Below are 26,759 nucleotides of genomic sequence, written 5' to 3' on the forward strand. Positions count from 1 at the left end.
AGCGATTCTCATTTCACTGTTACATTAGAACTTTCCACAACGAACATGATCCATGCTGCTGCCATATAAACAAAATGTACATATTGTTACACGTTTTAATTGTCTTCATGACAGGAACACAAAACAATGCAAGTACATCACATATATAAATATATATACATATATATATATATATATTCATAGTTGTCCATAATGATAAGGCATGACCTCTTCTAGGCTCTGGAGCCACCCAGCACCCTCCTCAAACTTTCTATAACAATCTACTGAGCTGCCCTTTGGGTGCAGCACCCGGTCATGTATTTAGGAGCATTTGCAATCCACTCGTCACCCTAATACCACGTCTGTCTTTTTTTAAATGCTCCCTCGGTCAGGATCGTCCACACCGAGCGCCCTGACTCCGTCTCTCCCTTTAACTGTCTGGCACATTTCATGTACCAGCAGCTCACCGCCTTCATGTTGAAGCTACGCCTCCTATATCTACGTCACTCTGGGCAGAATCCCCACCTTTTCCGGAAACCCACCCTCAAATCATTGGATGATTATTGGATAGCGGGCGCAAACACCGCCCAGTGCCTATTTTGACTGGCTCTTACTAGTGCCAGTCAGGGATCGGCGCCAAGCTCCGCCCATCCCTGATGTCCCTGTAGCGGCGGAGGAGGGAGGTGAGAAAACAAAAACAATCGTCCGGAGCCGCCATCTTGGCTGGGACTCTGCGGCTGAATGGGGAGATATGAGATTGGCAGGGAAGCCGCGGGCGTTCACACACATTTACCGAGACCCCGGAGAGGCCGGGCCGAGTTCGGAAACGCGTGGCTCACTGCAGCGAGGGCTTGAAGGCACCGGACTCGCTGCTTTCCCAAGCTGTGACTGGTTACAGCTCCCCGGGCACGAGTGAGAGGCAGTCGCGCCAGCCGCCTCCTCCTCTTCCCTGTGAGGGCCGTGTGCTGTGTAACCCCCCTCCGGGAGTCGGGGGGCATGACTCCCTGGTGTGCGAGGGGCTGAGGGCCCCGGCTCCTTCTCCGACACTCGCCTCAGTGCCCACTCACCTACCCGCTGCCCCTGCGCTTCAAGAAGCGGAATTTGCTGTAAGGATTTGCTGGGTGTTCGCCATCGCTCGGACATGGGAAGTTTATTAGCTCTGCCTGTAGCCCCGGCCGTTGCCTCTGATCCTGCCCTCTGCCTGGTGACTTAGTAAGGACCCGGAATAGCAGGACACCCCCTTCTCCCGGGGCAGGGGCGCCCTCATATCGCACTCACATGGTGGCAGCAGCGGGATACCTGTGATTCCAGGGCTCATGGATGGGGATCAAGCCCTGGCATCGGAGTGATCGTACAGCTGGCACACGTGCTTCACAATATTTGTTCCGGTCCTGGGGAGAAAAAGACTTCCCCGTGGGGTATCTGTATATTATTCCTCTCTGCTTTTTTTTTTTCTTGCTTTTGGGGGACGCATATTTTGGGGGCACCAGGAGTGGATCTAAAGCCCCCCTCCCTTTCTCCTGGCTGTAAACATGGGAGCTGCTACTAAGCTGGCCTTTGCTGTGTTCCTTATCTCCTGTTCTTCAGGTAAGAATGTAAGATATGTTGGTACCTCTGCTAAAAAAGCAGGGGTGAAAAAAATTTAAATACCCCCTTAAAGTGACAGCGACGCTTAATATCTGGAAACTGCATTTTTATTGGCAAAACATTTTTCTTCCAAAACACAGTTTTTATTCTATTCTTTTTTTCTTAAGAGATCGGTGCCGCTGTGTGTTAAACGTGTTGCTAGCGCACATGTATGTGAACATAGATAAGGTTTCCATGTCTGTCTTGTAATCATGCCTTATGGTTTTTTCAGTATGCGCTATCTCTTCTTTTATAAGGTATCCCAGAATTGGGTAAAATAACCCTTATTTTGTTTGTTTCTTAGGGTGTGGGGTCCGTTTCGCTGGTTTGTTGGGAGGGAGGTGCAGATTCTGAAGGCTGCCAGTAACCCAGATGTGCCAATGTGGCCACTGGCCGCATTAACCCCTTGTGCTCTGTTCAGATAACACGGGGTTAAGCGGTGGATACGTCATGTTTTAGTGCACTTGGTGATCCAGAGTCAAAAGTTTACAATTTTTTTTTTCTTTTATTCTTCTTACCGGTTTAATAAATCATCCTAAAATACATAATGATTTGCTTACCTTGCAAGGACAAAAGGCCCTGGATTTCACTGTCATTTTAAGTCCCCCCCCCATGAACTATTTGGATTACATAACTAATGTGCACATATCATGCAGCTGGGGGGGGGTGCCTGGCATACCCCGTACAGATATACTAAAAGCAGCTGTAAGGATTTGCCGTATACATAGAATTATATTTAGCATCCTGTCCAAAAGCGTTGAAGCAGGTGCCGGGCTATAGGCAGACATACACTACGAATACTCTGATGGAGTTACCAACATAGAAGTCTGCGGCATGCTTCATGTGTGTACGGCGCTGTTCAAAAGTTTGGGGTCACAGACATTGCCATGTTTTTGAAAGTCAAGCAAATTTTGTCCATAAAAATAACATGAAAGGGATCAGAAACCCAGCGCAGGCGGGGTTAATGCTGTAAATGACTATTGTAACTGGAAAAGGCTGATTTTTTTTTTTTTTTTTTTTTAGTTTTTTATTTTTTAATGGAATCTCTTCACAGGCGGACAGAGGCCCTTTATCACTCCCATCACTCCCGTGTTCCAATGGCCCTTTATCACTCCCATCACTCCCGTGTTCCAATGGCCCTTTATCACTCCCATCACTCCCGTGTTCCAATGGCCCTTTATCACTCCCATCACTCCGGTGTTCCAATGGCCCTTTATCACTCCCATCCCTGAATCCGGGTTTTTTTTTCGGTTTTTGTGTAGTACATAAACGTTGTGTTGATGTGTCTGGTGGATCGCACACCTGCCGATTATTTGTTGTATTTTAATATATGAACTATGGCGCATCGGTGTTCTTCCAATCGGACTGTACTGCGGACTGTTGGCACGTTTGCAGTCTAGGCCTGATCTCTTGGTGTAATGATGTGCGTGTGTGTGTTCTGCCTACTAGGTTGACCTAATCCCGACAGTTCGCTTTTTCTTAATAGCTGTCATTTACAAAGCGTTCTCTTGGTGAGGATCCATAATTCCAAACCCCCATTCATTGCTATCAAAGCCATTTGGGTTGGTAATTCAGTCGCTCGCGCGTTGGGTTCTCTTCGGATCGTGGATAGACTGAGTGAATTGGATTCCGTGCACCTCTTTGTATTCTTCACGCATGTCTTAGTGTAAGTTAATGGAACGAGCCGCGGTTTGGGACAGCGTGTGACTAAAAGCATGTGTTTTGCGTACAGAGGAGCTCTGATTTTTTCCGTTCCTCGCCGCCCTGGTGAATGTTCAGGTTCACAGGCGTCGATCCTTTTCTCCGTTCCGTTCATGTTTCTTTTTACTCCTCTGTTGCTCGTGAGTGGGTCGCATTTTGTTCCAAAGGCAGACATTCAGCCGTATTCACAAAGCTTTAAAGGGCTCTGCTGGATAGATCAGTTTTCTTGTGGTTACTAAATGCTGCAGAGTCTAGTCCGGTGTCTGTAGTGCCATCGATTAATCGCGGGTAGATTGTGCTGTGAAATTGCAGTTTTCTGCCGGGGGCTGCGAAGAAAAAAAAAATCAAGACCAAAACATAAATTGGAAACTAAAATCTCGGTTATATGACATTTTTCTTCCGTCCTTAGGGTTAGCGTGTGGAGGTGGAGGTCGGGTAAAGATGGGTTAAAGGGCTTGAAGTTTGGAACATTCAAAAAATAAATAAGAAAACCACATTAAATTCTTGTAGGAACAAAAAAAAACCCTGTCATTGCGTAAGATGGTGTAGCAGAAAGTTGGGCTTCCAGTATTTTCACATTGCTCTTAACTAAAAAGGGATTATGGCGCGTGACCCCCCCCCCGACAGGTAAATGGAGCCGTGTATTTTTAACACTCTTGTTTAAGCGGAGCTTTCATCCCACGCCGTTTGGTTTCTTAAGGTTCTAAACCTCGGCGGCTGGAGGTCATCGGCGCGTGGTTTCCAGAAACACTCCTTTTTGTCCCGTTCCCTGTATTTGGAGATCAGAGTCCTCGAAGTCGTTGATGTTCTCGAGGCTGTCGAGCGGGGTCCGTGTTTTTAACGAACTGATCGCTTTCGTACGTTTCAGCACCTTTTCTTACGCTGATCACGTGATCCGCGTTAACCCTGCGTGCGCTTCACCCAGCGCTGTAATACGAGTCCTCCTTGTTATCAGTCCCCCCCGAGAGGTTAGTGGTCCTTATCCCGGGATCTTAGAATCGTTACTTTCCAATAATGTTACACGCGGTTTGGAAACTGTTTTTTGTTTTGGCTTTGATGTTTGTTATGTAAAAATGTTTTTTCTTTTGCACGATGTGGCTAATGAAGATATACACGAATCTATGAATGAATGTGTTTATTTATTGGTTCCAACTACTTTGTGTCGTCGGGAGACGCATTGCGAGCTGTTTAGACGAGCAAGAAGCAAACCTTTTGGGGCTTTGTCATGTTTAACAAGTTTCAATAGCTCGTTTTGCACAAAAAAGGAAAAAACACACCCTGAAAAGCATATACATTCAGATTCCGGGGTGCTACCGGGGTGACCAACATGTACCCACAAAGCAAGAGATCAGCGCGCAGCCAGCAAATGCCATTTAAAATCATAAGTATCGGGGGTTCCGTTGCACTATAGGGCCATATGTCGCCGGCCACTACATCACAATACCCCAAGTTTGGCGAGTCCTGTCTAGTAGTTAATGGCTATATTGGTTACCAGGGAGCTGAATAAGTGGGACTGCATCTTAACCCAAAAAGAGACAATATAAAGCCACCTCTCGACACCATTAACGAGGCGCCTGTGTGGCAGGTGGGGGGGTTAACCCTCAAGTTTGGCCGGAACCTGTAAATATACAGAAAGGGGAGCAGACAACCTAAAAAGGTTAAAGGTGAAGTCATTCCGCTGCTCTGACATCATAGAACCTATTTTTGAAGCTAGTAAGGGCCTATACCAATCCGGGCAGCGGTCCGGCAGAGCACCCAGATACCGGTCAATCAGTCCCGCTATGTGAAGGGCTGCAGACCCTACAGAACTGGTCCTAAAAGCCTGCATTGCACCACGCTCATACATATTTATTGCCCGGATTGCTTTATTTTCCTGTTTAAATCTCATCCTGAATCCCAATCGATATTCCGTGTATAAGAGGACGGGCTTTAAAGCCGCAGGACGCGCCGTCTGTGTTTAAGAATTCGAGGAGGAATGGCTGGTATATTTTCTTTGCTAACTTTCATGTGTGATTAATTACCTTTTATTTACGTGATGCTGGCAGGTTTATATAGACTGAGATGGGGGCCGTGGAGGGGCCGGGAATAAAGTTGACTTTTGTTGCTTTCTTGGTGTTTTATTGTGTTCTTTGCGCCTGGGTTCTTCATGGGGAACATGTTCAGCCACCAGTATCACCCGAGGGGGCTAAATAAATGGAACAGCCTCCCGTCAGGGGTGGTGGAGGCTAATACAGTGAGGGAATGTAGACATGCATGGGACAGACATAAAGGTATCTTAGCTATGGGACCAAATTCTGTTTCTAAGTGAAATCAAAATCCCATCATGCTTTGCTTTACGGATTAAAGCTCGCATTTTCTATAAGCAGTCCCTCGCTTTCCCAAATATTTAAATTTTCTGGTCACTTAATTAACCCATGAAATGCTGTGTATGGATTTGCGTAATCAATGCGAAGACGCTGGAAACCGGTAACGTGGACGCCGCAGAGGACGTTCTCTCGCCTATTTAGTTTCTGATTGTTCTGGGTGGGTTCAGGCGGTCTTTGGAAGGGTGGGGGGGGAGTTAGATGATTCTGATCCTGCCACAAGCTGCCTACGGTCTCAGGTTCCATGATGTTAACCTTTAAAGTAAATTTAAAGTAAACAATTGCCTTGATTGACAATCTAAAGGTTTGTTCTATAATTAGAAGAGATGCTCCGAATGCACTTTAGTGCGTATGAAAGCTGAGTGGTCCATCTCAAGCCTCGTGACCCCCTGTAGAATCTCCTCTATACATTTGCCCCCGTCTATTTGCTGCGCATGAGATATTTGGTCTGACGCTGCGGATACTTACCACAAGTCCGCTCCAGCGATGGCTCCGCAAACGTTACGGGGCAGCGTATCTGGCAAGACCCCCGTGTGGACAACGTAAATTCCAACGCGGGGGCTTCCTTCCCACTGATTGGCTGGGTTGAGTTGTCCCTTTAATAAATAAGTTGGGTTAAGCGAATGACCCTCTGCTTATTTTGGAATCGCAGTAAATATATTTTTAAAGGGATTAAAGGCGATGTTCCGCTGCCTTAGCGCTTCTGTAACTAAATGCAGAACTAGAAGTGTCCCGCCTGTTACTATCTAATGACCCGGAATATATCCGTTTTTAAGAACCCTTTTCACTTTCTATGGCAACAACCTGTTGGTGCCATCTTTTGAGTCACGTGACACTTTGGTGCTCCCAGCAAAAAAATATTGCTGAGGCCAAATTTTACATAATTATTTTATGTTTGTTAAACTTTCATAGAGAAACGTAAAAGGACAGATCCGCTAGGAGTTATTTGCTTTGATAAAACATTAGCTGCGCTTTCTAATGCAAAGTAAAACGCCACCTTTTTAGGGCCAACGCGTTTCGCGCCTTTCCCGTTCCTGCTTCTCGCGTGGCTTACTGGAAATAAAGCGCCCTTATTTACTAAAACTGTGCTGCAGCTCTACGGCCAATAAAACCTAAACTCGCGGCAAAACGTTTTGTTCCATCCGGTGATTACTACATAAACAACCCTGACTAACGCGACGTGTCTTCCTACCTACCTGCCTGTCATGCAAGCAATTGCTTGTTAGGATATACCTGTAAAAATACGAAGCCGGCTTCCCTAAGTGACCTCCTGTCGGCATTGCTACCTTGTAACCTTCGCTGCTGCGCGATAAAGTACAAGACAGATGGCCGTGATCATATTTAAGGCTCCTTGTATGTTATGGCTGAGATCCCTGCTTGAATTCAGGTGACAGGTATATCTCTAATGACAAGTCGAGGATTCCAATTGGTTAACATAGGAACTTCACAACTGGCTATAGAAGGGTTAAAGTTCGGAGTGTCTCGTGGAGTTATTGGAGAAGGAACAAGCAGAGAGTCTATAGAGGAAGCCCTGCTTGGGTTTGTCCCGCAGAGGGGAGGGGGGGGGGGGCTGCTGGGTGTATTTGCTAATTTGAGTCAGTTTGCTGTGATTTAGTGGTTTTAGAATTGCAACCAGCGCTTCCACTTTCTTAAGTCAACTTCCTCCTGATTCTGCGTTCTGTGGGTTTGCCGGTTAGTTAACTTTCTGACGCGGCTGCGCTTGCTGCCGGCCGGTGGCGGTTTACGCGCAGGCGCTGCTCTCTTTGCCCCGGCTAACTGTCGGACCCCGGTCCTGATATCCGCTTTAATGGATGTGATTTTTACGTTCGTTCCTTCTGGAGCCGCTGGAACGCATTCGATGGTTTTGTAGTAAAGCAGGAGGATGAAAAGCGAAATGTGAGATCATTAACCCGTTAAAAACAATGCATTGTGAGCCTGTACATGTACAGTGAAATCTGTATGTTGGTGACCGAGATGGGAATTGGTTTTCGAGATGCGGCCCCCGTGATGTAAGGGCCGCAGCGCTGTGTAATGTATAGAGTGCCGGCTTTACGTTACGATATCATTAAACTTTATACTAGATTGGCGATAACTTTAACACGCGTCGGAGCATATTGGTATAGAAGGAGAACGTGGTTTTGTTCCTGTGAGCTTACAATCTATTGTTTGCACGCACCCTTTCCTGACTGGAGAAGCCGAGTGACTCTGTCCACGGACAGTAACGTTTTTCTGCAAACGACTTGTGTTATTTCGTTGAGCAGGATATCGGGAACGGTCGTTCTCGTCTGATGTGGGTGGCAGCCGGCTGCTGTCTGTCTTGTGGTCGGCGCTTGGGGGTTTTGGTAAACCCGGGGCTGTTACGCTGCTTACGGGGGCGATGTGTGTGTTATTTTCATTCGTTTTATCCGATTTGAAGGGTTTTCCAACGAGCGGCAGCAAACTGGCTTCATAAGTGAGTTTGTTTAAAATGCGGACTTTTAGAAGACTTCCGGATTATATTCTGCTCAGGACCCGGGGGTCGTTATTTTTCTTTCGGGTTGAAGCGTACCTGGGAACTCTCGGATTTGCCCCTTAGTTTGAGTTTTTTCCTCGGGGGGGGGCCACATGGTATAAAGCCGACTCCTTCCTATTCCCCCAAGCTGTGATAAGGCTCCCAGTATGTTATGGTCGATATCCCTGCTTAAATGCAGGTAACTTGGTTAAGTGCATCTTTAATAAGTCCAGGTTTTTTTGGTGGCTTTCCCCTTTTTCCTGCCACCTCTGCAGGGGATTCTGGGTAGGCACAACCAAGCAAGGTTATAGTGCCTCTATATCCGCTATATACGATATTTGGGTCCTTTTAGGGCTAATGGCCGCTGTACTAGCCAGCCCTTAACCAGAAATATAATATATATATATATATATATATATATATATATATATATATATATATATATATCTGTATATATATATATATCTGTATATGTATATGAATGCGCTCTATTTAAAGGGACTGTATGTTTTTCAGCGCGTTCCCCCTTTTAGCTCGTTTGTTGCCTTTCTAGAAGTTCTTGTTGTTTCTAGATTACCTTCCTCCGGAATTCTCATGAGTTCCTCCATAAACAAAAGCTTTTGTTGGGTAACAAATCCCTTTTCGGTTTATACTTCCCTTTTGTAGTCTCTGTTTATTCTTGTGAAAGCCACAAAGGCGCGAAGTAACTTTCCTGCTTTTTCGGTAGCGGGTCGGACTCGCTGTCGCTTTCCATACTGTCCCCCGGTCTCCATTCTTCCACCCATACATATTGTCGAAAATGTTAACATAAAAAGCACCTGTCATTTTCTGCACGCCGTATGAGAAACTTGCTGCCGCGTCACATGTGTTAAACCGCTGTCCATCTTTTACAAGGGATTTACAGCACCGTGGTATATGTTGGCGCTATATAATACGCTAAATAATTATTATTATTATTGCATGGTCTGCTAGCACAATGGTGGCAGAGTCTACATAATGGGGGTCTTTTCGCTAGGGTAACCAGAGTGTTTTATCTCCTTGACTTCACGATACATTATGAAGAGCAGCCCCCAGCATACCCTTATAATCTATCCTTAAATCTGCAAGATTACTTCAAAGCCTCCTTTCTCATTGAATTATGCATTATACGGGGCTGGCTCGTCTCATCATACTTGCAAACTTGCTTGTGCTGGCCCTTCGTGATGAACTCTCCTGCAAGCTCTCACCACTTAGTGAATAAACCCCAATGTCTTACAACTGGCTGGGAATTAAGAGAGAGCCGGTGGAATTTGTATGAAATGTTTGGTGGCGGTCCGAGCCGGAATCTGGATAGTTTAAGTAAGATCGCGGTATATTTCTGCTGCCCGGGGTCCTTTTTCTAGGTCCGCCTATAGTTAGCAGTATAGTGAGATTACGCATAACCTATTTATAACTTTAATTTTGCTCGCGTGTAATTATTCGCAGGAAAGCCTTTCATGTTCTTTGGGTGTAAGCGAAATTCTCTTCCAAACTTAAAGGGAAATGAGAGGTTAAGCGGCTCGGCCCTTTCTGTGGGCGAGCGCGTGTTGTGCAATCTAATGGGCCACGCGGACCTCCGCTGAAGCCGATTTTATAAGAAGAATGAGCATTTTGCAATATCTCCGAGCCATTTCCCATTCATTCGCACAATCTCTGGGTCTGAAGCAGATGTTAATCGCGTTTATTTTTCTTGAATGTGCTTTTTTTTTAGTGTGGATCCGTCCATTTCCATGAGACTATTTCACAGTTCAGTATACTTCATAAACCTATATGGTGATTTTTGTTTAAAATGAGCAATATATATGTATTAAAACCCACCGGATGTAGGGGGAAGTCATCGGTTCGCTGTCGCATACTGTTTCAGAAGTCGTTTCTTTTGGCTGTGGACGGCTGGAAGGGACTTCACATCAGGAAACTAATTTTTATGTAAATTTATGTAACTTACTTTCCCTGTCATCGAGCGTTCGCTTGTCTGGAGGTAGTTTTGGGCTCGTACTGAAATGGGGGTGTTAACCCTTCTGGGGGGGGTCATCATGAGCTACCCTGGCTGTGGTGTGATGTCAGATGCAAAAATGTAAGAATAACTTAAAAATTTAACTGGGAGACGGATGCAGGTTAGTTTCAGCGACCCTTGCAGCGACAGGTCAGATGAGAGTCCCAGACACCCCAATAAAACCTCAATTCGATTATTCTGCCGTGACAGACGTGGCTCGAGCGATCCTGGACTAGCTGTCCATTTACAGCCTTAAAAGTATTCCTCCTTCTTTTTTTTTAATTTATTTATTTATTTTTTTAACTAACTTTTAACGTGCGTCCAGCTTGACCCGATTCTCTGGCTAATTGAGTTGGCAGCTCCCCCAAGCCATTGGGTGTCACTTGGCTCGGAATGTCTGGTACCAAGAAAGCCCATGATGTGCCAGCAAACTGCTAGCACAAGAAAGGGCTCGATTATGTGACGCATGGCCTCCCCTCCAACTACCCATTTAGTGAATAAGCCCCAGTGAATACCCCCCCCACCCAGTTTAATTTTAAGAATAAATACCTCACCCCCATTTCATCCCTAATTTCAGGGGTACGGCCGGTAATCGGTTTCTGATGTTCTGCCTGCCGAGCTGTATGTTTCTGAGCTGTGTGTTACTGAGCTGATGTCTGCAAAGAGTGGCTTATTCACTAAAGGGAGAGTTTTCAGGGCCTGTAAGGCTTTTCCAGCAAGAAAGGCTAAGCTGGCCCTACATAATGCATAATTTAATGGGCGAGCATCTGCCACGTATTTACTGTACATTATACAGGGCCAGTCGAGGTCTTCATGTAGCATCAGCTTGCTGGGGTTGGCCCTTCATAACGTATAGAGACTCTTTAGCAAATTCTCCCGCCACCTATCGCTTTAGTGAATAGACAGCAGAGTGTTTCCGCATCACCTGTAACGGATACAGAAAGACAAGCGGACAGTGTGGGGAATTCTTTTCTCTCCAATAAGCTGCCAGGTTTTTGAACCCTTAATATCGTATTGTTGGCATCTGTCAGACTCCTGCCACTTGCCTGCTGGTTACGGTTGGTGTAAGTGTGTGTCTAAGTGTTTGATGCGCTGATATCAGTTGGGTGATCAAAGCCCAGAGCCGTAAAAGAAGCCTGCCGAGGAGATGTTTTATTGGGGAGGGCTGGTTAGAAAAAGATATTGTCCTGTTAAATGTTACAGCTTGAGCATTTGGCCCTTTTGTAAACAGAATGACATCATGTTAAGTAAAACTGCCGTACCCTAGGTGTGATGATGCAATATTTACCCGTATAGGCATTTGTAAGTGTATGTGTGTGTATATATATAGATATATTATAAAATTTGTGTGTGGTTTTGAGCCAAGCTGGGTGTGTAACAGTCCTGACCATTCTTTCGCTATTACGCTCATTCATTTAATTACACAGAGGCAGGAGCAGAACGCTAACATTTACAGCAGGCCACAGGAATTCAGCAAATGCAAACAGATTTGATTGCTGGTTGTAGATCCCTACATTGGATAATGGGCTGTATTCACTAAGCCGTGAGATGACTACTTCAGCTTGCTGCTTATACCTATGCAGCTTGGCCCTTAATAGATGAGAAACCATAAGGTTTAGTCCTTACTATTAAACAATTAGTGCTGTAAGGAATTCAGCATTTTGACACAATTCATCATTAAGTGAATATATTCCTTAAAAATAAGTTCAGGACACTCGTAAAGTGATTTATGTTAGCAACCCCCCCCAAAAAAAACCAAAAAAAAACAAACGTTAATTAAATCATAAATCAGCCTCCTGCAAGTGAAGGGTTCTTGGGTTTCCCCTTGGTAATTCAGTGATTTTGGTAACTGAAATGTTCTGCAAACCCCGTCTTTAGGTGATAGACCCGTTTGCTGTGGGTGCGTTTGGAGAAGACTGAGAACCCCGGGACAGGGAAGCTGAGTGATCGCTTCTGCATTAAAACGTCTCTCGGCACGGTGGGACATCACAGAAGAGTCGGCTAACCTCTTATTTATGTCTTTTGAGTCTCAAGGGCAATCTAGTGAGCGTGATGGTCATGGAGTCATTAAATATAGATGAGCTTTCATAGCAGGCCGATGAAGAACGTTGTATTGTCTTTCTATAACTCTAGGAAATTGATGTACCTGGAGCCTGAAGAGCTTTGCGTGATTTCCGTACCACCTCCTCTACCTTCTTGGAGACGCTCATCGTCCCTTCCGTCCCCGAGTTTCCTGCCTGTCTGCTGCTTCACTAACGGCTCCTTCATGTCTGCCTCGGAAAGAAAGAGAAGAAAAAAAAAGCTTTTAATGTTCAATCGATGGATCATATCCACATCTAGAGCTTCATTCGAACAATCTGTTCATACGTGTTGATTTGAGGGCATTATGGGGAAATTTAACACGTTTTTAGGTTAACTGTCGCGTTCTTTCAGATGGTCTTTAAGTGTAATGCGCGCTCGAGGCTTCAGGTGAAAGTTGCGTTCGTGTTCGAGGTGATAAGAGTTGCCCTGAGTGTGTTTAATGTGATATGCAGATGTGGTTTTATACGCTTCAGAGTCTTTCTGAAGTAGACCGAAGTCTAGACTGCATGTCTGCGATCTTCTCCAGCTTTGATCTTTGATGTAACGTCGTAAGGTTGGATCTTCGTGTGCCTCTTTGTTTTATTTTGTTTTTCTGGCCTGTTTATCCACTGCTTGAAAATATTTGCTGTCAGTCATGTGATATTTGGGATGACTTTCCCGGCTTAAACACCACACTGAGCTGATGCTTTATGGCAATGCTAATGAAGTCCGTTCCTCCATAGGCTTTCATTTCATAGTCAGAGGGGTTCATTCACTAAATGTAGAGAGATTACAGGAGAGCTGTGGGTTTTAACTCCCTCCCTTCTCTATACATGCAGGTTTCTCCAGCAAGAAAGGTTAAGCTGGCCCTGTAGAATGCATAATTCAACGTGTAAGAAGGTTTTGAAGTAGTCTGAGTTTACAATGCATTATACAGGTGTCCGCAGTAGAAGATATCTGATTGGCCCCTAACAATGTATAGTGAAGTAAAGATGTTGAAACCAAAACTCTCCTGATAACGCCCCCTTTAGTGAATAAACCAAATTCATAAATAGAGTGTCGGTGTCTGAATCATTATTGTTTACTAGAGTATGATAAGGAGCCGGGGGTTTGTCTAGTAGATCGGGCTGAGATAATAGGGAATTTGTAGAGAAATCATACAAATGGTTAATATGCAGCTGCCTGTAAACATTATATATTACACAAAACTATACCTTTTTATTAAGTTAGTGGGATTTCCCCTTTACCGGGCCAACAATCCCCCCGCTGATATTTATTGTGTTAATATTTAGGTTATTTTTTTTACCTGTTTTTTACATTTTGGAAGTGGCATTAAACTTTTTTTGTACTATTAAATGATTCAGCGGATCTTCCATTAAAAGCAAGGTCTGCGGAATAGTTTAGCCCCCGAGAGTATAGCTTTAAAACGGTCGCCCGTTTACACGCCGGCGCCCAATTTCATCGGGTCCCTGGTATTATCCACACGAGCCGGTCGCTAAGGGAGCCGACTGTGTCCAAAAAGCTCATCCGGCTCCTCGCTCCTAGCGGGATGGAAATTGTTCTCAGATATCGACACGTCGAAGGCTGTGGGTTAGGTTGACTTTTATTAGGAGGGACAGGAGGCGTCCGTTCTTTGGAGGATAATCCTAAAATAGTTACATAATTAGGTTTTAAAAAACGTATCGTCCGAGTTCAAGAGTCCCACAAACCCATATTAATTAAAGATTTGTTTTAATCAAAATCCAATAGAAGCCGTGCTTTTGTTCATCGCCGCTATGGCACTCAGATGGTTAACAGACACTCTGTGTTCCGAATACCTCCCTTTAGGGTTTTGTGCACAAGGTTTATTCGCTAGTGAATACAATGAGCGCCCCGTCTCCACCACAAACGCCCCACCGGATCCTCGCGGTAACCTCTCCTCCCCCTCTATCCCCCGACGTCTCTGATGCTTCATGAATGTGATAGGAGAAAAACCAAAAAGCTCCAGGGAGCCCGGAAAACGCCACGTTCTGGATCTGCAGGTTTCAGGATAATTAACAGAAGTCACTTCTGGGTGTATCTGAAACGTCTATCACTTTATTAAAAATACTTGATCCCGGTGGAAGAACGCGTCCGGCCGGTTCTCGGGTTCGTACGACTCGCTTCTATTCTGTTTACAGGAAGCAGGGTTTTTTTTAATCATTTCTCCCAAGTTCACAAAGCTTCTTCCCCATAAACTCGTCAACATAAATATTCTGTATTCACGTAGCTTTTACTAACTCCAGGGGTAAGTCCGGCCGTGTTACGGTCTTGTTGCTGTGGGGCTGGAATGTGTGTGTCACATATAGTAACTTTATGGTAGTTTGCGTGTCCCGGTTACATGGCACAGGTAATGGTGTTAGACGGCCTTACTGAAACCACGTATTGTTGGGGGGGAAAACAGTGAAAGGCGTCTCTGGCTTCACATAAAGAGCTTCGGAAGTCGGCTCCGACTACTACCGGCCCTCGGCGTCTGGCCGTGAAGAGGTACCTTCGACTGTAGCAAACCCTGTATGTAGAGTCTGTAAATCACATGGCCGCCCGTCCAAAACACTGAACACTTACACACAAGCCTACGTCCCACGCGTTCCAGTTACCCCACTGATCATATAAATATCCCGCAGATGCCGCAGACTTTCCTCTTTCGGTTTGATTTTATGGTTTTCTTTATAGATGTCAATAGCTGGGAGGGAACAGAAAATATACGTCATCTTTATAGTGAATTCCGCTACTTACAATGCGGGAAATCGTGCATAGAGAGTGCCTGAGACCTAAACATAGACTCTTTCTAAAGACGAGCCCCGAGTGACCTAAACCGCCCCACAGATTAGTCTGAAACTGCATTGTAACGTTTAATGTGCTTAAAGATATGCGAGAATTCATTGTTTCTTTAAAACACAAGGACAACTCTAGCTGTAACATAATTGCAAAAGGGTTCATAACGATCAATTAGCCTTTTAAACTTAAACTTGAATCAGCGAACACAACGTGCCATTGGAACACGGGAATGATGGGAGTGATAAAGACCCATTGGAACACGGGAGTGATGGGAGTGATAAAGGGCCATTGGAACACAGGAGTGATGGGAGCGATAAAGGGCCATTGGAACACGGGAGTGATGGGAGTGATAAAGGGCCATTGGAACACGGGAGTGATGGGAGTGATAAAGGGCCATTGGAACACGGGAGTGATGGGAGTGATAAAGGGCCATTGGAACACGGGAGTGATGGGAGTGATAAAGGGCCATTGGAACACAGGAGTGATGGGAGTGATAAAGGGCCATTGGAACACGGGAGTGATGAAGGGCCTCTGTATGCCTATAAAGATATATCAATTAAAAATCCCGCTACAATAGTCATTTACAGCATTAACCCTGTCTGTGCTGGATTTCCGATCCATTTCATGTTATTTTAATGGATAAAATATGATTTTCGTTTTCTGTTTGTGACCCCACTTTTTAATGTGTGTGTGTTTGCGTATATTTGCTTATTTTCTGAAACACTTCGGAACATTTTTATCCCGTAGCCCAATGCAGCTCGTGGGCTTGAGTCTTTGAGTCCTTGCTAAAGACCCAGTGACCTCGCTGTATCTGACTACATTCATTGATAGACACATGTCGATGTATCGCACGTTTGCCACGGAACCCAAATATATTTCTGCCTGCAAGAACGATAGTGAATTTGAAATTATTATTATAAAGTAGCTGGGGTGGAGGAGAAGCTGGTGCTGTAATGGGGGAGGTGTGTGTATGTATAATGTCACGATACATGCTTTTCATATTCGGGATGAGCCGGCCTGCTGAATGGTGCATTAAATAACATTCTTATAGATCATTGTATTTTCTTATTGTGCATAAAATGCATTTTCCCAAGGATTATGTTTGATTGTAATCTGATGTCATTAGCGATACTGCTTCGAGTGCCCTCCGTTTCAGAATAAGAGGGTCACAACCCAATATTTAAACACTGCATGCCTTCCACCGAAACTCTACTACCTGGCTGTAAGTGCTCCGGCTATGGGAGTGTGAGTGTTATTAACCCCTTCTGCTCTCAAATGAGTGAGTGTATCGTAGAGATCATTATCACAGTATTTCCATCCATTCTAGAACACTATGTACTGCATGCCTTTTTCTCACTAATAGCGGGTGCTGCCGCTAGAAGCTCATTTCATTTCTTACCGAGTTCAAGCTGACAAATGAATGCGCTGAACGTGATGTAATGAGTTAAGTTTTTTTTTTAAAAGCCCGGCGTTTATTTCTTAAATATAGGAGCCATACTTGGAAGATCTGAAACCCAAAAATGCATCTTCTACAATGCGAGTTGGGAAAAGGATAAGACGAATCGCAGCGGAATAGAGACCTGCTACAGTGACAATGACAAGAGGAGGCATTGCTTCGCCACGTGGAAGAATGTGTCTGGATCTATCGAAATTCTCAAACAAGGGTGCTGGTTGGATGACATCAACTGTTACGACAGGTAATAAGAGGAACATGGCACCCGTACAATCCCCAAGCAATCGTTCGTTGGGCTCATCTCGGATTCATTATAATACCTACCCATGCGTTTTTAAATTCCCTTACAGTATTAGCCTCTACCACTTCTGCTGGGAGGCTGTTTTACTTATCTACCACCCTCTCGATAAAGTAAAAAATGAGTAGCTCTTATCGACGTGTGTCTTGAAAGCCACTTGCCCGTTATTAAAAAGAGAAACCCCAAACATAAGAACAAGGATAAGTTACACATTAAGTATACAGAAAATCCTCACTCATTCCTGGGGGTCCTGTGTTGCGACACTTTCTTTATTTTTTTATGATAGGCAGTAATGACTAATGATGTCACAGGGATGTCATCTGCATCCAGAATGTGGGGGTTCACAGGCGTGGGGTAACTAGTTCTAAAGGAAAAAATAGCCGATGCGACCGTTAAAGGTTTGCAGACTTTGGATGTAAAACGTAAGACGCGTGGAGATTGTCACCGACGCTTTTGTTCTGTTCAGGAATGATTGCGTTGAGAAGAAGGAGAACCCGGATGTGTTTTTTTGCTGCTGTGAAGGCAATATCTGCAATGAGCGCTTCATTCATGTACCCGAGATGGAAGTCACACAACGTGAGTATTCCTTTCCTTTTATGTTCTAAACCGATGGCGGAAAGGCGTTCGTTTACAGCAGTACATCTTGGATTCTAATGTATATTTATACATAAACGCACACCAATACGTGCTTACCTATACATCCAGCACCACAGCTGGTGAAACGACTGCCACCCGTATGTTGCCAATTATCTAATCTGACTGGAGGACGGTTTGGGCGAGAGGATAAGGGTATACGAGAGAGAAAAGTATATATTGTGCATTTCGTGCCCTAGATTTTAGGTGCCGTGTTGCCCAGCGTCACCAGCCCCCCCCCCCATGTACTGTAGGATGTGGAGGAGCTCCTGGCAGCAAAACGGGGATGTGAATTGTGTGATGATCTTAATGATTGTAGTTTACGAGACGGGCTTTAAGGTTGGCGCTGCCGCTCTCTAAGGTCTCGCTGACCCTGTAAGACGGGCAGCGCCTCATTGTTCTCCCCAAAAACAAATACGGAACTCCTGCTTATCGAGAAATCCATGAATGTTTTTCCCAGGAATAATAGAATGTTACGTTACAGATATGAACAGGCGTTACTATCGCTGTGCAAAGATTAACCATTGAACTCTATTTCCAATCTGCCCGGAATTCCGGCGGTCAGCCTCTTGTGTGTAGAATAGTATTGGGGGGAATGATTTTGGTTTTATATTTTGCTCTGTTGTCGCCTCTCACAACCTTTGTAACGGATCATTTTCTCCTCTTACAGCCACCTCAAATCCCGTTACACCCAAACCGCCTTTATTCAACACTTTGCTGTACTCGCTGGTGCCTATCATGGGGTTCGCGGTCATAATCCTTTTTTCGTTTTGGATGTATAGACATCACAAGCTCGCATATCCACCCGTCTTGGTTCCTACGCAGGTAAGTGGCTCTGCCGTACGCTTGCTTCAGACTTCAAATGCCTCCTCTACCTGAGCGTCTTACAAAGCGTTACAATCCGGGTCCTTTCACACCAAACATAAGGATGAAATATTTTAACGTTGATAAGAGTCATGTCACGCTCATTACTGCGCGTATAGTCGGCAGAACCTTCCGCTGTCCTAAGTGACTTGGATTATTCCTTATTTCAAGTGAGAAGTGTTTTATTTTGGGGGTTTTCAAGCTGAAATGCTGCGTTTCTTTCCCTTTTTTTGGTAGAATAAAGTTTATACTGTCAATTAGCTGTTTTTATTAAAACAATGGGAAACGGTGTTGGAAGAATCTATAAACGTATATCCAGGACTGACTTTCTTGCTGGTTTTTATTTATTTTATCTTTTAGTGCGATAAGTATTTACATAAGATTAATCATTGTCCACGCCCGGCCCCCAGTAGTACTTGACATGCGGTTATCCGCGTGCCGCGCGTTACTTTACAGGTATTGTAATCAGACACCCGTCTTGCAGGCGGTGCTCGGACCCATGCGGGCATCCGGCAGGGAAGGGCATTTACTTTCTTGCCTTTTCACTTAGCGGTTATTCTCCAAACCCCATCATAGTTGTGAACCCCGCAGGGTCTGTGCTTTCTAAACGGCGAACCCCGCGTAGTCCGTCGCTATCGTTGAGATCTTCTCCCTGGGCTAATGATTGCCAGCGGTGTGAGACGGGAGTCGCTTTTATGCTGCACTTGGCTAGCCCGAAATGTAGCCCTCGATGTCAGACTTTAAGAGAAAACCCAACATTACCGATAGCCGGAAGAATGCGTGTGTGGGGGGAGGGGTGGCGTCTTTACGCTGTGGGATCTCCAAACTGAAATCTGACTCCTGCCGTTCATCGCTGCGTCGGGTTTCTCCGTCTCCTGCGCTGAATGATCCTGAAGCCGGCACGGATTAACAGCTCTTATTATTATTATTATTATTATTATTATTATTATTAATAATAATAATATTATTAGATCGACAAGGCAGGGAGAAGCCGTAAGGGCTGCTGGGTATAGCGAAGAATGAAGGGGCGTGTCCTAGGTGCTAGAATGAGGCTCGTCGGGTCACGACTCCCGCTTCGGGCATTGTTCGTGGGCCTGTTGTGCGCTTGCGAGACCTTTTATGCGCAACGACTTCCTTCCATCGGATTAACGCCGAGACCGCGCAAAAAAACGCAGAAAGCCATTTTATTCCGTCTGTGTTCTGGGCTGCGATAAGGGCCAGGAGCGTGGATTTTAGTGTAGCGGGTGAGACCCTCTGAACGTATAGACTGTTAGAGGCTCTGCGGAAACTGTTGGCGCTATATATATATTATATATGTGTATATATATATATATATGTATGTGTGTGTGTGTGTGTGTGTGTGTGTGTATATATATATATATATATATATATATATATATATAATGTGTGTGTATATGATAATGAGATCGCGGCGGAGAATACTGCAGAGATATTGCTTTGCTGTGAAAGTAGTAAGTGACTGAGAAGGTCGCACGTACGTGTTTCCGGGATTGTGGGTTTTTAGCAGGTTGCCTGAACAGTCGTAATTTTTGACATATTTTACGGCTTTCTGCTGGAGTTCGGAGTCGGGGGGGGGGGGCAGCGCGCACAGAACCTGGCCTTGACTCCAATGATATTGAAACGATGGAAATGTAGAGCGTGATTAAACGTTTATTATTAATCTAGCGCCGATTTAGATTCTATAATTAGAAGGTCAGAGTCTTAGAGGTAACGCGAGGAGGATTTACTTTACTGAGATGGTGGTAGATAAGCGGAGCAGCCTCCCAGCAGCAGTAGTTTTTTTTTTTTTTATTTGATGGGCATGGGATAGGCATATGCTATCCAAACGCTGAATCTAGATCTTTACATCAGGAAAACCGGGCTGACTAAGAAGCCCTCGGCCCGTCTAATTATGTTTCTTTACAGAACAGGTTTTGGGCAGGAATGCCTTTTCTTTATGATTTTGTTGAGTTGATGAGCTTCTTCACCGCTTTGGAGTTTGGGACTGTTTTATGTGCAGAATGTTGCAGAACATCTCACCGGGTTATCGGGTCTCTCCTACTCCTCGGCCCCTTCCCCTCCACCCGAGTCCTTTTAATCAAGTGGCAGTGCGCCCGTGTTTCTCTTCCCCCGTTGTTGCTATGATGCCGTTTGTAGGGCTCCATTATCTTTCTTGGTTCTGCGTATAAGTTTGGCTACGAAAAAAATGTGACCCATAACTGATAAACTTTCTGAAGTTTTTAAACAATTTCCAGTGAATCCACTTATTTTCCTCCATTGAACGCGGTTAGTTTTCACACCAGCGCCCTCTGCTGCCAGAAAGTAAAACTGCAGCTTTTCAGCCTAAAACCATCGTGTAATTTTTCTGCTCTCAGTCCGCGCGGCCCGAGTGTCAGATCGCACACGCCGCAGCTTCTAAATGTTTCGCGTTAACGGGCTTATTATTATTACTACGCGTTCTTTTACGTCTGTAGAGGTTGTTGGCGGATAAAATAGTAATTAGTTTTGCCTGTGTTTTTCCTCGCAAGCACGCCTTTCACATTATGATAGAGGTAAGAGACCTTATTGCCTGTTTACGGAGCATTTCGATTTCTAATTTTCTGCATCGTTTTATTATATTATTTTTTTGCTAATAACCTGCATGACACGGTATTTCTTGTGTAAATAACCATAGAAATAAAGCTTTTAGTCGCAGGACGCAAATAATGGCCGCGAAGCATCGACGCCATCTTTTATTAACCACGCGTTATTTTCAAAGCAGCTTATGGACGGAATCTGTGTTTATAATCCAGTGTTTTATTTATATTATTTTTCTTTTCTATCACATTTAATGTAGCCTTTTAATTTTATACAGCGTATTTTATGAGTTTGGTTGGGGTTCCGGTTGCTAATTTATAATAGTCGGTTTCAGAAAAACCGACAAAAGAATAAAATTCCTCTACAATGAGTTTTTATTTTCTAAAAGGGTTGTGGATCAATGGAACAGCCCCCCAGCAGAACTGGTAGAGGGTATCCAGTGATGGGATTTAAACATGCATGGGATAAGCGTGTGGCTCCAGGGATTGCTTTAGGGGTTGGGAAGAGGTTTATTTTGTATGCTAGGTCGGGGGTGACTGGATCCGCACGGATCATACATGAACGCTTTGCTGCATGTCGTTCCTGACCGGATCTGAATGTTTAACCCCTTCCTCGCTGTGTTTCTGGGGAGAAACCGACGGGGCCCGTAGCTCATAATTCTCCGACTCTTTCCTAGGATCCGGGGCCGCCGCCGCCGTCGCCTCTCCTGGGCCTGAAGCCTCTGCAGCTGCTGGAGGTCAAAGCGAGAGGGAGGTTCGGCTGCGTGTGGAAAGCTCAGTTATTACACGAGACCGTGGCTGTCAAGATATTCCCGCTGCAGGTATGTCCCGGCGTGTTCTGACACGGCACTTCAATTTTTTTTCTCGCACTGCTGAGACTTGTTGCCTCGACTCGGTGCAGCACGCAGCTGCTGCCGCCGCCTCGCATGGGGGTTCGTTCGAGTCAGAATTCACAAAAAAATCATAATAACCCCCCCAAATAGCATATTTTAAGTGTCCGTGTTTCTTTAAATAAAGAAGGTGCGTTAGTCGTTGACTAGAAATGTTATGCAGGCCCTTCTTTAAGGGGAGGGGGGCAGCTGTCCGGGGTGCCGCTGTTTAGGGCCCGTGCGTTCTTTAAGGGGCCCACAGCAGGAAAGGGGTCTGTAAAGCCCCTGTATTTTTATTTTACTCCCCTGGAGGGCCATGGAGGGGAAGGTGCAGGAAGAAGGGGGCGCTGTGAAGTATGGGGGGCATGGAGGTAGGGATCCACATGCAGAGGCTGGCCTAGGGGCCCCACTTATCTTCTGCTGACAGCTAACATCTGTACCGAGGAGTTGTAGGACTTGGCCGCGGCGTATACCGGTTTGTGTACCGACATCCCGGTGCATGCATTCCTTTGAAGGCTGAACTCTTGTCGTCTTTCTTCAGGACAAGCTGTCTTGGCAGAACGAATATGAAATTTACAGCCTTCCTGGCATGAAGCACGAAAACATCTTGCATTTTCTCGGCGCTGAAAAGCGAGGCACGAATCTTGACACCGATCTTTGGCTGATAACCGCTTTCCATGAAAAGGTAAATATTCCCGATGTGCCTCTTAACATTCCCGGCGCGCCGACACTGGAAGGGGTTAATAACCGGCCTTGGGTCAAAAGCAAACTTTTCCGTGAAATATTCTGCTGTGTTTTATTGGCCGAGGATTAGCGGCGCGGGTCGTTATTGTAACTCCTCGTGCTCCTCGTCCGCAGGGCTCGCTCACCGATTTCCTGAAGGCGAACGTCGTGTCTTGGAATGAACTTTACCATATAGTTGAAACCATGGCCCGGGGCTTGGCGTACCTCCACGAGGATATCCCGGGCCTGGAAGATGGACACAAACCAGCAGTAGCCCATAGGTAATTTATATCTGCTGCTTTCTCCCCATCTGTGCCAGGCTGGACCACACGGAAACATACAAAATACATTATATGTGTGTGTGTATTTGCTACAGATTGCTGTCCTTGCGCCCCTGTCGTGTGTGTGTATATATGTGTATATATATATAATATACTGTATGTATATAAATAATTAATAATTAAAAAATTATTCAAAATCTTATTTAGTTTTTATTTCAAAACTGTTTCTCCTTTTAAAGGGATATCAAGAGCAAAAATGTGCTCCTTAAAAACAACCTGACCGCCTGTATAGCAGACTTCGGTCTGGCTCTGAAGTTTGAAGCTGGGAAGTCCGCCGGGGACACGCACGGACAGGTAAGGACTCTCGATCCGTTCAGTTTTTCATATTCTTTACAAGTAAATACATTTTCTGTCCGTGACCAGTGTGCAAAGTCCCCCCTCTAAGCAGCGCGTTGCACGGATGTCCTTGAAATGTCTCGTGGGATAAAAGGGGGGCTGCGTGTATTTATTCCGTGATCTGGAACATGCCGCATATATATTGGGCCCCGGCAGTAGCCACGGCACGATACGTTAATCCTGGGGTAACCGCTACTAGCCGACGACTGCTGGGGTTTAAACTCCGCTAACTCTCTTTTCAGGTCGGGACTCGGAGGTACATGGCCCCGGAAGTATTAGAAGGCGCGATCAATTTCCAGAGAGACGCGTTCTTAAGGATAGACATGTATGCGTTTGGATTAGTTCTCTGGGAACTCGCCTCCAGATGCACGGCTTCAGATGGTGAGTCCTGCGGGTTATTATCCGATGTTTACACCAACCAAGAAATAAATGACAGAACTGACTCCGTATCAATCTGGGGTTGCAGCGCACCGCGGCGTACGGTTTCTTTCTATCTCCTGCTGCCTCTTGGCGTTGGCCTGTCGATGGCACGAATGGGTTGTGGCGGGGCTCCGTAGTGAACCCGGGTACTGGGGGAGACATAGCGCACTCGACTGACGGCCGGCGAGTGAATGAGCAGCTTTCCATTAAAGCAGACCGTATGTGTTGTGAATGCTGTGCTGTGAATGCTGTAACTTCCCGTCCTTCCCTTCCCAATAATCCGGTTCCGGCCGTCTCAGTAATTCTGTAACATACGTGTGCAGGTCCCGTGGATGAATACATGTTGCCGTTTGAAGAGGAAGTCGGCCAGCATCCGTCGCTTGAAGACATGCAAGAAATAGTGGTGCACAAAAAGACGAGACCCATTCTAAGGGAGTGCTGGCAGAAACACGCGGTGAGTACCACGTTTCTTAGACGTGTAAGAGGGTCTTTATTGTTTGCGACGGCTCCCTAACTGGGCTTCTCCCCCCGCAGGGCCTGGCGATGCTTTGTGAGACTATAGAGGAGTGCTGGGATCACGACGCCGAAGCCAGGTTATCGGCCGGCTGCGTGGTGGAGCGAATCATTCAGATGCAGAGACTCGCGAGTATCACGACCGAGGACATTGTAACGGTGGTCACGATGGTCACGAACGTGGACTTCCCCCCCAAGGAATCCAGTCTATGATGGCCGCGCGTGGACGTGCGCATCTACTCACCGGACTCCCGCGCGGAGCCGCTAAGCTAAAGGATCCGCTTCTGGACAAACACGGAGTCTTTCACGCGAGGGGGAAAAAAAATATATATAAAAGGACCCGGGAATGGGTTGGTCTTTCCTCGGAGACGCTCGACGACACGGATCCACAAGACTTATTTCATTCCACGGAAAGGCCGGGCGGCCGTGTGACTTGCAACGACTTTGCAATAAGTTTTAAGGAATGAAACAAAATATATATATAATGAAGAAATAAGGACCTTTCTGGCTAATAAACTGACACCGGTTTTCTAAACGCGTCAGAAAAAAAAAAAAGACTAATATCTTAAGAGAACTACTTACTGTTATTATTTTTTTTTTTAAATCAAAGCATTTCATTTCAGATTTTAAAAAAAAAGGGTAACGGTTTTTATTGCATTTGCTGTTGTGTTTCTATAAATGACTATTGTAATGCCAATATGACACAGCTTGTGAATGTTTAGTGTGCTGCTGTTAAATGTATATATTAACCCTTAAATACTCGGTGGAACATTTAAACGAGGCTTCCAAGCATACTTTCAACCTCCTTCAACCAAGGTATACCTCAGTTCCACAACTCTAAATTAAATTATACAATTGAAAACACTAAGATTTTAATAAATCGTTCCTTTTACCTTTTTTTTTTTTTTTTTTTTTTTTTTGTTTTAAATAATGTATTAAAATTTCAACTGTGTAAGTAGAAAGTAAAAATGGGGGGGGGGGTAAGCTATACCGGGAGCAGATAAACTGCTCTGTAATTGCTGCTGAACCACAACCCTCATCATCCTCAGCCGGCCCGTGTTGGTTGAGGGTAATGAGCGTCAGTTGAGCGCCCGAAGGCAGTCGGTTTTGCTTTAACCATTTTGCTTGCCAAGGTATTGCCCTGGCGGTGCGGGGGTTAAGTAACGCCTCATTGTCTCCTTAATCCCTGGAAAGGTTAAATAACAATAAATAGCCATTCCGAAAGCAGTTATTTTTTAATGTTCTTTTTTTTCTTCTTCCTTTTGGATCTTTTTTTTTTTTTTTTTTTTTTTCCCCCATAAAACAAAACGTGCCGATTCTAAGACTCCTTTCCATTACCTTTTTTTTTTTTTCTTTATCTAAAGCCTTCTTACCTACAAATCCCTGTCGTTTTATTTAAAAGCCGCGTAGGTTTGCCGTGTCTGAGGAATAATGCGAAACCCTAAAGCATGCTTTTTATTCTCTTTCCTTATTTTTTTGTGAACTTGGAACACTGGAACCATCAATTCTTTCGACTTTCTCGTCCGTGTTGACAAAGAGGCTCATCCGCTAAATTGTGCGTTCTGTTCAGTAGTCGGGATGCGGCCTCGCGCGGCCGCTTCCGGATCCTCAGGAAGATTCGTTACCCAGAATCCCTTACTATGCTTTGAGACGTATACACAATACACAACCGTAGTGCCATCGTGGTCAATGTAGCGTTCGCGATCTTACGATCTACCTTATCGATCTCCGATACGACTTATGTTTTTTTGTTTTTTTTTTCCTTTTCAGAATGTTATAAAATCAGGGAAAAGTATTTAAAAAAAAAAAAAAGTATTGCCCAAAAATATGCAATTATTATTATTGAGATGTAACAATTACGTCTAGAAACGGAATAAAATGGGAAATTTACAGTTTTTTTTTTGTTTTTTTTTTTACCATATTGGCATAAACGGATTGGATTTGGGGAGGAGGTGCCAAAGTCCGTCTCAAAGTGGAGTAACAATTTGTTAATTTTGTAAATGCCAAAGTAAATGTTTTTTTTTTCCTTTATTTTTTTTTTTTTTACTTGTTTTACAGCGAACCTTCTTCAGCCAGTATTATTATTATCTTTGTAAATTCTGATGCAGGAAACTTTTTTTTTTTTTTTTTTTAAGTCAATTTCTAGTCAATCAGGAGCTTAAAATAACAGCGGCTTCCGTAATTCCAACTCGCGGTACGCAATGTTTTACTTACGATATGCAACAATTCACAGAACCACCAAACGCTAAGCAGGTAATTAAGATGCTTAACTTTCTGTAACTCAGAGAAAAACAGTCGGAACAGCTCTTTTTCAATGCCCTTTTACTGTTTTTCCCCCTTAAATCTCAGGCTGTTGCCGCTGCTGCATTAACGCTTATTATTGGAGTGAAATTCCTATCACACTCAGCCAGCTACATGTCTTAGAATGATAGGAATATATATATATATATATATATATAGCCTGTCTTTAGGTTAAGGGATCCCGAGAGCGTATTTAAGAAGGGGGGGCGAGCCACGGAGAAGGTTAATAAATCTGAGTTTTAGAGATTTTGGTTGCAGAAAATGCTCTATTTTTCTCTCAAAAAGCTTTATTTATGTGACGATTCCTTGTATCTGTTCACCGGGCTTTGCAGTTGTGTCACATGAAGCGAACGGTCCCTGAACTCTCAGGAAGCTCTTATTATCTCGTATAAACCGCTCGGCCG

General features: G+C 44.7%; 1 protein-coding gene across 2 annotated transcripts; it reads left to right on the top strand.

Annotated features, from left to right (window-relative positions):
• Positions 1-1,449: 1,449 nt before the first annotated feature.
• Positions 1,450-24,959, top strand: ACVR2A (activin A receptor type 2A). Of its 2 annotated transcripts, XM_053471081.1 has the most exons (12): positions 1,450-1,566; positions 16,518-16,725; positions 17,246-17,355; positions 18,083-18,237; positions 20,805-20,828; positions 21,530-21,673; positions 22,263-22,406; positions 22,580-22,725; positions 22,965-23,079; positions 23,364-23,502; positions 23,865-23,995; positions 24,076-24,959. In XM_053471081.1, exons 1-12 carry the CDS (start codon positions 1,512-1,514, stop codon positions 24,265-24,267), a joined length of 1,563 nt encoding a protein of 520 aa, XP_053327056.1. In that variant the 5' UTR covers positions 1,450-1,511; the 3' UTR covers positions 24,268-24,959. The 2 variants fall into 2 exon arrangements, with proteins under 2 accessions (XP_053327056.1, XP_053327057.1); XM_053471082.1 differs by lacking the exon at positions 20,805-20,828.
• The last annotated feature ends 1,800 nt before the right edge of the window (positions 24,960-26,759 follow it).

This window comes from Spea bombifrons, chromosome 7 (genome assembly GCF_027358695.1).
Source record: "Spea bombifrons isolate aSpeBom1 chromosome 7, aSpeBom1.2.pri, whole genome shotgun sequence".
Classification (NCBI taxonomy): Eukaryota; Metazoa; Chordata; class Amphibia; order Anura; family Pelobatidae; genus Spea; species Spea bombifrons.

Excerpts from the sequence above, each read along its gene's own strand:
- ACVR2A (XM_053471081.1), top strand. The coding sequence starts at position 1,512 with ATGGGAGCTGCTACTAAGCTGGCCTTTGCTGTGTTCCTTATCTCCTGT. Across the intron at positions 20,829-21,529 it reads CCTTTCACATTATGATAGAG|GATCCGGGGCCGCCGCCGCC; the intron begins GTAAGAGACCTT and ends ACTCTTTCCTAG. Across the intron at positions 23,996-24,075 it reads AGTGCTGGCAGAAACACGCG|GGCCTGGCGATGCTTTGTGA; the intron begins GTGAGTACCACG and ends CTCCCCCCGCAG.